General features: G+C 41.3%; 1 protein-coding gene across 2 annotated transcripts in view; it reads left to right on the top strand.

Annotated features, from left to right (window-relative positions):
- The first annotated feature begins 171 nt into the window (after positions 1-171).
- SREK1 (splicing regulatory glutamic acid and lysine rich protein 1) overlaps positions 172-10,603 on the top strand; it is a 40,122-nt gene continuing 29,690 nt past the window's right edge. For both annotated transcript variants that reach the window (XM_056324374.1, XM_056324375.1), the window contains exon 1: positions 172-513. In XM_056324374.1, the coding sequence (XP_056180349.1) occupies positions 353-513 (161 nt within the window). In that variant the 5' untranslated portion in view covers positions 172-352. The remainder of the gene's footprint in view (positions 514-10,603) is intronic.

The raw sequence follows: 10,603 nt of genomic DNA, 5'->3' as shown, positions 1-10,603 counted from the left end.
CGCGCCCCCTTCTAGGCGGGGCCGATGCCCCGCGCTGGTCCCGCCCCCGCCACGGCGGCCCGGCCGGCTCCTCAAGGAGCGCGGCGCTTCCCCTCGCGGCCGAGCCGGGAGCGCGGCCGGCGGAGGCGGGCCTGCACGGGGCGGGGACGCCCTCTCTCCCGGGAGTCGCAGCCCGCGGCGGCCCAACGGCGGCCCGCCCAGAGACTCCTCCAGGGAGCAGTGGAGTTCGCCCCTAGAGCGCCCGCGCGGTAGGACGCTCTGGCAGGCGCCGCGCGCTTCTCTCTGTCGTCAGGCCCGCCTCTCCGGCTGTGTGTGGCACTGCCGGGAGCGGAGCGGTCGAGCAGGCTCCGCCATGATGAACAGCGGAGGGATCGGGGTGCCGCTGGGCTTCCCCTTGGGCCCCACGTCTGTCATCCAGGTCACGAACCTGTCCTCGGCAGTGACCAGCGAGCAGATGCGGACTCTCTTCGGCTTCCTAGGAGATATCGAGGAGCTGCGCCTCTATCCCCCGGAGTAAGTGGGGCCCGCGCCGACCTCTGGAGCGATAGAGACTTGGGAGGAGGAAGAGGCCTAGAGGGGCCGGGAGGGTGGAGGGACGAGGCAGAAGGCCCTACGTGCCATTTTGAGTGTGGGCACCGGAGCCTTCCGCACGGGGAGCGGTTCACGTTGTCCCACCCCTTTGTGAGGCTGGAGCGGCCGGGAAAGGAGCTTCACCCGCACTTAAGATGGCGGCCGCAGCTCGGAGGGGGGAGGCAGCCGCGATATCTCCGGAGCGGCGGGTTTTAGTGTTCTCGTGGCGGCGGCCGGGGTTGCGACCGCCCGCTGTAGGCTGCGGGCACTGAGCCACCGCCAGAGGCCTGGCGAGAAGCGTGCGGCTAGGCTGCCCCGGAGCGCTCCCCCGGCGCAGATCGCCCCCCGCCCCCCCCCCCCCCCCCCCCCCCCTTTTCCTGCAAACCCTCTTTCTGAGGCCCGCCTTTCTCTTCGCTCGGACCGAGCTGGGGGGTGCGTGTGTGCTGGGCTAGAGAGCCCCAGGCCCGGCCCCCGCCCCCGCCCGGCTGGCTGCCAGGGCGCTGCGTGCCGGCGGGACCAGCTTCCCCCCTCCCCCGTTCGAAGGGCGCTGTTCTCCGAGAAGGGCCCGCGCGAAGAGAAGCCAAAATAGCTTTTCACAGAGGGACGGCACCTGCCCTGCCTTGTGCTCAGAAATGCCCTTGATAAGACGTGTGCAGTAAATGAGAGTTAGTAACAGACGTGACACGTTTCTGTAAACCGTAGCCGGTCTCATTATGTCAGCTGCACGGTGCACTCACATGGGAGATACTGAGGTTTGCAAAATAACAGTATTTTTTTTCCCTAAGCAGAAAACCATCAACACAACAGGGGAGAAGAATATTTTTTTCTTAATGCATCTGTTGTACTAGGAAATGAATGGCAGACGTTTCCTTTCAAACCATTTATCTTTTCTTTTTTCTCATGAAAATTAAGTAGAAATAGCAGAAAGGGGCAGGAGTCATTCGCATCCAGATACTTCAATTTTAATACAAAGAAGTCATTCAGATGAATAAAATTTAATTTAAAAAAATAGCAATAAAGTTGGTATTTATCCTTTTTTTGTTACTGCGTTACATCTGAGTAAGTTTCAATGATGACCATTCAGAAAAATCAAATACGATTTATTAGGTAATTAAAAGTATATGTAATAGGCATCCATTCATGTAGAGATATGTTTAAAACAGCCTTACTGAGTTTTAAAGACTCTTTAATAGATTTATGGTGATTTTTATACATTTTTCTGGGGTTTTACTTTGGACTGGTTCCACACTTGCTGCTTAATACACTTGAGTGTTCTCCTGACCGAATATTTTTTTTGTTGTAGCTGTTGCTCTCATTTTTCACTGTTATATAATAGATGTTAAAGCAGATAGATACTTTTTTGACACTCGTATGCAAATGACGTTTGTGCCCAAGTATAAATTTTTGCCAGTGTCCATATACACATATAATACTAAAATCCAGTGCCATAGTAGGGTTTGACTTGGAAATGTCAAGGTTATAATGTGGTAAACATCCATTCTATATAATTAGTTTAGTTTTCAGAGATAAGACGCAGGATTGCGATTACTCATTTTACTCTTGTTTTATTTACGGTTTCTATGCAATAACTTTTAAGAAATATGGATTTCCATGTCTAATAGTTATAGACATTTGACCTGGCTTTCAAATTATTATCTTGAAAAATAATTTTTTACTTTAATGCCCTTCTTGTGAAACAGAAGAAGACAGGCTTCCTATTGACTATATTTCCTGTATACTTACTATATTTATTGAAAATAAATATATTTGAATAATATTTTGATAAAATCAGAGAGTAGCGTTTCATTGGTGAGTGCATGGGAAGCAAAGGTGTCGCAAGCAAAAAAATGTTATAATAGATGTCTGCGATTTGTTAACATTATTTTCTACTACTGTTTTTTCCTTAAGTAATTAATGATTTAATGCCTAGATGTTTTTAAAAACAATTCTCTTAATTAAAAGGGAAATTTGCTTTTTACATTAGAGTCAACATCAGATAAAAAATCATGTCATTTCAGTTCTAGCTTTAAAAATAATTCCAAGAAATCCAAACTTTTGATGTATTGTACAGCATGAATTCTGTTACCTTTGTGCAACAGTGGAAACTCACTTCTCAGTCCAGTTTCCTACGTGAACAATATAATTCAGTAAGTTGAATTAGTGGACTACAGGTCTCATGGATGTTGACTACTGAATAATATTAGTATGCTTTTTGTAAGTGATTTCATGTTGAGGATTAAGAGGAAGTGACATAGTAGCTTTCAGTCATCTGAGAGTGTGTTACTAAATTAAGTAAAAGCTTTCACTGTGACCGGGACCCCGTTTGCTAGCCTTTGTTCAGAAATTACAGAAATGGGTAAAAAATTAAAGCAAATATTTCTTGTTTCAAGAATAATATGTGGTGTAATACTAAAAGAGTATTATCCTGACTTTTTAATAGATTAAGCAATGAGGTGAAATAGTTACATGTTGCATTGTGTAGAATTGCAACCTGTTTTCTCTCTAATTTTGTATTGCAAATATTCAGCTTACAAAATACTTCTGATTAGCCAAGCATGAGTTTGTAGAGAAGAGTGATGTTGTGTTCTCTTCTGTATGCATCATTTCATGTATTAAAAATATAGGCATTCATGTTAAGAAATTTACTATAGTATTTGTATATCTGTTGCCTTTGCTGGGCATAGATTGTATTTCTAATAGATGTGAACTTCCAGTTCTTTTGATAATGCACAGCAGCAACAAAACATAGATGCAGATGTATGCACACACACACGCTTTTTAAAGCACATAGACTCCATTTTCTCTATGATCTTTCTAAGTTAAAGCATAAGTTATCCTTCATCTCTTCCAAGTCAGTCATGTCTGTCAGCCTTCTACTTTCTCCCTTAATCTGCTGAAGTCTAATTCATAAAATCTGATTGTATTAAATAGTCAAATTTTTTTAATAATGAAACTACTTTTGTTAATTAAAAGGAAATAGAATCATTAGTTTCAAGGACGACCTGAAACTAAACCGTATGACCTTGGACTCTTGACAGGCTTGATGGTGTTACTGCTTCTCTGGGGAGCCTGTCCCAGTGACTGACCACCATCACAGTGAAGAACCTTTTCCTGATCTCCAGTCTGAACTTCCCCTGATGCAGCTTCATTCCATCTCCTCGCGTCCTATCGCTGGTCACCAGGGAGAGGAGATCAGCACCTCCCCTCCTCTGCCCCCCTTGAGGAAGTTGCAGGCTGCGATGAGGTCACCCCTCAGCCTTCTCTTCCCCAAGCTGAGCAAACCAAGTGACCTCAGCCACTCCTAAGTCATGCCCTTGAGACCTTTCACCATCTTGGTTGCTGTCCTCCAGATGAGCTCTTAACAGTTTGATATCCTTCTTGTACTGCGCTGCCCCAAACTGCACACAGTACTCAAGGTGGGGCCACACCAGTGCAGTGTAGAGTGGGACAGTCACCTCCCTGGACTGGTTGGCCGTGCTGTGCTTCATGCACCCCAGGACATGGTTGGCCCTTCTGGCTGCCGGGACACACTGATGACTCATGTTGAACTTGCCATCAACCCAACTCCCCAGATCTCTTTGTGTGGGGCTGCTCTCCAGCCTCTCATCCCCCAGTGTGTATGTATAACCAGGATTACGCCGTCCCAGGTGGAGAATCTGGTTCTTGTTAAATTTCATACTGTTGGTGATGTTGGCCCACCCAGCTCTCTAGTTTATCTAAATCTCTTTATGAGGTCTGTCTACCCTTGAGGGAGTCCGCAGCTCCTCCTAGTGTAGTATTATCATCAGACTTACTTAACGTACATTTCATTCCTGTGCTCAGATTATTTATTTAAAGCATTAAAGAACATGGATGCTTTTTTCCTAATTCTCTGATATTTTGCTCTCAGAGCAATCCAAGAGGATTGTAGAAGTGGTGAATGGGATCAGGTGACCATTTCCATCTTACAAGAAATTCCTTTGCTAGCACTGTTCCACTCTAATTAATCGTGCAGCATCCTACCACTGACTTTAGGGAGTAAGGATTTCAGCTCTGGCATCTATAGGTTTTGTGCTTCAGTGATTAGGTGCGGCGAATGAAGAGACGGGACGCAGCTTGATGCAAGCAAATGTCAATTTATTGTACAGAAGCACGAGTTTATATACACTTTCAGAAGCTGCGCGTTTTAAACAGATTGGTTCTTGAAGCTAAGCCTTGCATACTAGGCAATCCCCGATTGGTGGTTAACTACCATCAATTAACAGCAAGGTGTTACCTTTCCTTGGCGCCATCCCTCCCCCACTCCCTTGTGCTCTGTATCATGTTGATTGTTGTCTAGACAAGCTCGAGCACATTCCCCTCAGGTAACTGATTGCCACGCATGGTCCTAGTTTCCAGCCCGCTCCTGCAGTTATGGAGCAAAGTACAAGAATATGCTATAGTTGTCTGAGCTAACATTATTAGAGAGGAGAGTTCCTTTTTACCCATTTTCTGCGTTTTTCCTGTCATTAGCATGTACCTCAGTTTTATAGGGTGCCACAGAGAATTTCCTTCAAAAGCTAAAAGGAAGTCTCAGATTTTAGTAATTATATTAAATAGAAGGCACATTAATGTTTCAGTAGTTTACTTAAGTTCTTGTAAGCTTGCAAATGTGGACAGGAAGAGAGAAACCAGTTCAGTTTTTAAATGCATTAAATGAAATGCAGGCTTTTTAAGATTACTCTTCAGTATTCCCGTCAACCTTTGTGAACCTAGTGACATTTCCCAGCAATTAGTATGTTAAGACTATTGTCCTGACGTACCAGTTTCTGTTAGGGTCCTTCATTTTATGTCTCAAATTGATTGGGAAAGCTTTCTTTATGAGTGTTAGGTCATGCTATGTTTTATAGTAACTTTTTCAATTCGCGTTTTCCCTTCATTGATCAAAGCCCTTCAGTTTCTTCAGTCACTGCTAATCAGACATCCCTTTAAGTAGGACAGGTTTCATAGCTGCCATGTGCCTGAAAGGCTGGTTCTCTGGGGGGAAGTTTCTGTCTTGTATATTAGAGGCTTTCACACTTTATGCAGATGGCAGTGAATGCTACTTTGTTATTACTGTTACATTCCTAAGGTATGTGAACTGCAAGTAGTCCACCCTCGGATTCAGTGTTGAGGGCTTTGGAAACACTTGGCACTGAAGAAGTTTCCATACAGTCATCATCCCAATTTTAGCTACTGGTCAGTGAGAGACACTTCATTGGCACTGAAAGCAGTATTTCTTTTAATGAAAAAAACATTAACTTGAATCATCTTTCAGTGGGTCACAAATGATTGTTACTGGTGGCTGCTGTTTGTATTTACTTTTTTTCATACAAGAAAATTGCAAATTTGACTTGATTGTGCAGCTATTTATTTGCTCTCTGGAAGGCTTTCTTTTGAAACTTTAAAAATTGAAAGCAACTATTTGTGGACCTTGAATATTATCAGTTAAACCAGTGTAAGCTATGTGGCGATGTTGTTGTGGTTTTTTTTAATCCACTCACTTCACCCTTAATTTGTGTTTGATTATCAGATTTTAAAAAGAGCAGCAGAATTTCTCTCTTATCATGCTGCATCTGTCTATTGTTGGTTTAACCTTGTTGGTCACTGGTATCAAAAATTTGCACAAGAGACTTGGACTTCATGAGACTTTTTTAACCCTTTCCTTGTAAGACTTGTCTCTTAAAGAGCACCGTAAGTGGTTTTCAGTGCTCAAAGACTCCTGTTATTCCACTTTATTACCAAATATTTTGGTCATTTCTTCTTCCCTGTCTCATAAACACAGCTTTAACCTTGAGAAGGTGGCTATTCAGAGACCCTTTGAGAATGCTTTCCCTGCCTGCCCAGCCCAACTCTATATGAAAAATGCTCAGAAATGAAAGTAAGGGATGGTTGCAAAATTCTTTCAGAAAATCTGATGTCTGTGTTGTGTGTTTTCATACTTACTGTTATCTTATTTTCCCTTTCACTTCCATCTTGAGGAAAGCAAGTATGACTGAATTGCAGGTTTCTGATTTTACCAAGTGAGTTCTGGTTTCTTCCTGAAGCTGAAAACTTAAATATTGTAACAGAAACTTATGTGTGTATGAAAGTTACTTGGAAAATTATGGTTAAATAGGATGAAAATATTAACAAGAAAAGAAAGTAATGTTACAGCCATAGCCTGTGTGAGAGTATTAGTTTGGGTACTAGGAATTGTTACTACACCAGAGTCTCCATGTGGATTTGCCACTTCTGTGTAGAAGAGGGTGACTGTAGTGGGGCTTCACTGTCAGTTACAGTGATAATTTGTCACAAAGCCTGAGGAAAAACTCCTTAAGTTTTGAATACCTGTGTATGATCTTTATATCAGAGGAATATCAGAGATCTCAATTCCCATGTTGGGAGTGGAGAATTGCTGTCACTGTTAACAAGAGCTCCTCAGTTTGACATTTGCAGAACTTCTGGTGCTTCCTGAATTTGCTCAAGTGGCAATAGATGGAGGCTGTTAAGGAGGTAGGAAGGAGACCTCTTTCCTTTAAGCCTGCGTGTGCAAAAGGTCTCTGAGAAACCACTCTTGGATGATGATGCCGACATTTGAATATGCAAGAGTATGAGAGGGTATGCAGTGTTCCCTGCTCTGCAGAAGAATATTCCCTTAAACTTTTGTCTCTTTGTTGTGTGTTTCTTGTAAAAGCTTTGAGTTACTTACATTTAAATTTAGAAGGTGTGTTGTTCAAGAGAGTATTGAATTGGTACCTTTCTGCTGGCTGTTTAAATTGGCTTTTGTGAGAAGGTGAAGTATGCCTTGTTTTTCTTTAGAAAAACTTAGGTTACTTAGTAACTTAGGTTACTAAGAAGACCAAGACCAGTTTTTATAGATCACTTTCAGTTTGCAGTACAGTTGAAATCTGAAGCTGGTTTGCAGGGTGTGACAGGTCTTTTGCCTTGGGTATGTACTCTGGTATGCCAGCCACTCATACAGATTAGAGTTGGTTTTCAGTTTACTAGGAGACCAGTGACATCTGTAATCAGATTCTTAGCCTCAGTCATGCTTTTGTGTTATGCTTGTCGCCCAGTTGAAGTCTGTGTTTCAAAGCCTTCAAAATTGCATTTGTAGTGATAAACCTTCAAATGTGGCTGTAGGAGGATTTTTGAGCGGTTAAAATACTGGTACGTTTTATTGAGCAACAATTGGATTTTTGCAGAATTAGTCGTTTGGAAGCAGAGAGGCACAAACTGTCTACATTAGGTGTTGAAAGCCCTGCTGTGTAATACCGATTGCTTCTAGATGGTCTGAAGTTTTCTTGGAGGCTAGAACACAAGTGGTTCTTAGACATTAGACTGCAGTGTAGATTAGGCCTTTCAAGTAAAACACACAAAACCTTATTAAAATGTGATCTGCACAATTATTTCATAACATCTTCTTTTGTTAAGTTATTTCTCTTAGGACTTCTGTTGTGTCTTCCACCACCACCCTGAGAAAAAACAGACCCTTAGAGGAATGTTTTCTAGCCCTTTATTTGTTTTTTTTCTGAATAGGTCATTCTTACAAAGTGTTTTTGGTTGTTACTCTGTTGGGGGGACAGATGTTACTGTCTCCCTGCAAAGGAAAACAAAAATGGCAGAAACATCTGAATACTATTCAGATACTAATTTCCTTTTTGAGCTTTCTTGTCTTCCTAGAGAAACAGTATTGTAGTAACCTTGAGTCAGCAATGTAGGAGTTGCTTTTTTGTATTGGTACTTTGTAACCTTGGGAAGAGGATTAGAACTTTACCGCAATTCAGCCTCAGGAAAGGTTAGCAGAAAAAAATGGGACAAAGACTTAAAACAGAACAAGACTTTTCTGTTTTAAGAAAGACTTCTTCAGAAGCCTGCTGGGGGAGGTTTAGGAAGCCCACTTCATAGAAAGAGAGGACTCAATCACTGTGAAACCTTCTAGAAATTTAGATCTTTTGGATCTTAATCATCTCCCTTGATGCAGATGCAGCATTGATGTGTTTTCAGCAGAGGTGATCTACTTATATAGAAAATTTATCCTCCATAACCTTCAGAAAGCACTTTGTACCAAGACTTTTTTTTAAGACCCATGTTTTGCAGCAGTTTTCTGATGTTAGTATTTTTGAACATACTTTCCATGTAGCTTTTGTGTTTGGAATCCAGGAAGTACAAGGGGGGAGAATATTATAAAAAATACAGTTGTCAGAGCTGGTTCTATAGGTGTCAGAATTTATAAGGATTATTTATGGGGTCTGAATCTGCATTTTGAGTTAGGAATGAAAAGAACAGGCAATATTGGGAGTCTTCAACAGTGTGGACCACAGAATCTTCAGTGGAGGCTTCACCCATTTGGGTTGTAACACTGGCATGTATATTTAAAGACAAACAAACCCCAAAGAACAACAACAAAATGAAAACCCTCTCCTCCCAGCCTACACATACAGCCCCCCATCCACCCTCTCTCCAACAAACCAAAACCAACAAAAAACCACTATAGCCATAAACAAAAATTTGCAGTTTGCAGTGAGCAGAGTCTGGCTTTTCAGAGTATGTAAGATCAAAAGTTGTATGCAAACATTTCTGCAGAGTTCTGAGAAAGTCATAGCTTGCTGTCACCTCTGGAAATGTTCTGAACCAAGACCTTACAGTTGGCTCAGAAACCATTCTGTACAATTATTTCCTTCCTGAATGTGGAAATTTGAAACTGAAAATGTTTGTCACTACAAGCAAAATAAATGGGCAGAAGTGTAGTGATTTTACAGTGTTTTTCTAAACTATGTAAGGCCAACTTTCATATTTATGTCTTGCCATTCCATTTATTTTTGCCTCCTCAGTGTATCTGTTTTCACAGAATTTTCCATGATAAGTGTTTCTGAATGCCATTCTGAAGTTGGCCAGCTCACTATAGATATTTTACCTAGGTGTTATCTTTCTAGTAACTAGAACCATACCAGTCTGCCTGCCTCAGACTTAGTTATTGGGTCTTTTATGCAACTAATGTAATGAAATAGTGTGTCTAAACCATCTGAGCTTATATTTATATATTAAAGTCTAATTAAGTCCATACAACAACTTTGTGAGTACCTGCTTGGAATTTGAGGGACTACAAGATGGGTTGGGCTGAACTTGATGTGCTTCTGGTACTTTTAGAAAGTTGACAAGTGTTTCTGTTTCAGTTGAGGGACAGTTTATGCAGCATATTTTCCATGAGTTACTGCTTTGCTAGAAGACAGATGGTCCTTTCAAATGGAAATTGCTGATGCTCCAGCAATATCCTATTGGATTCTCTTTGAAGATTTCACCTTGACTTCCTTCATATGAAGAAATAAACTGGTGGTATAAAGGTTACAAGCCTTGACTAGGGACTACATTTTTTAAAGCAAAATTCTTTGATTTTGATTGAGATTACAATGTTTATGTGTTGTGCTTTCTGACATCTCTGGTGTTATACTTCCTAATGGAAAGTAAATTACAGATTTTCTTCAAGTGTTCTAGCTGAATAGTGAGTTCCTTTTCCTCCAGTGTTATCCCATACTATACTATGCTAAACTAAGGCAGACAATAAAAATTTTTGTTACATTAGTGAACCAAGGCCTAACATTTGAAAGAACTTTCAAGAACTGCTTTTATCTTAAGAAAAATTAACAAAGCTGCTTTTGTGAAGACCTAAGAAAGAGTATCAGTTATTATGGGCTAATATCTGAAGGACCCACTGAAAAATTACTGGGTTTATTGTTTGACTTTCCTAAACAAGGATTATTTGGAGGAATAAAGACAAACTATGAATTATTTACTTGACAGATGTGTCAAATAAATATGCTACTTACAATAATAATTTGGAATGTACTGGTCAGTGTTGTTAAGCAAGAACATCAAATCAAACATTAATTTGGGATTTTGGCTTCAAGTTTCCAATGAAGAGGAAGAAAAAGCTACGCCTTTTTCAGTGACATAGTAAGCAAGCAAATTAGTTAATTTGTATACTCTTGCCTTTTGGCTAGCTTTTCCAGGAAGTCTAAAACCTATTCTTTAATGAAGAAGTAATAGTTAAAAG

The sequence above is a fragment of the Falco biarmicus genome, chromosome Z (genome assembly GCF_023638135.1).
Source record: "Falco biarmicus isolate bFalBia1 chromosome Z, bFalBia1.pri, whole genome shotgun sequence".
In the NCBI taxonomy this organism is placed as follows: Eukaryota; Metazoa; Chordata; class Aves; order Falconiformes; family Falconidae; genus Falco; species Falco biarmicus.
The sequence above is the reverse complement of the archived record's forward strand: the minus strand, read 5'-3'. Positions and strand labels throughout refer to the sequence as shown.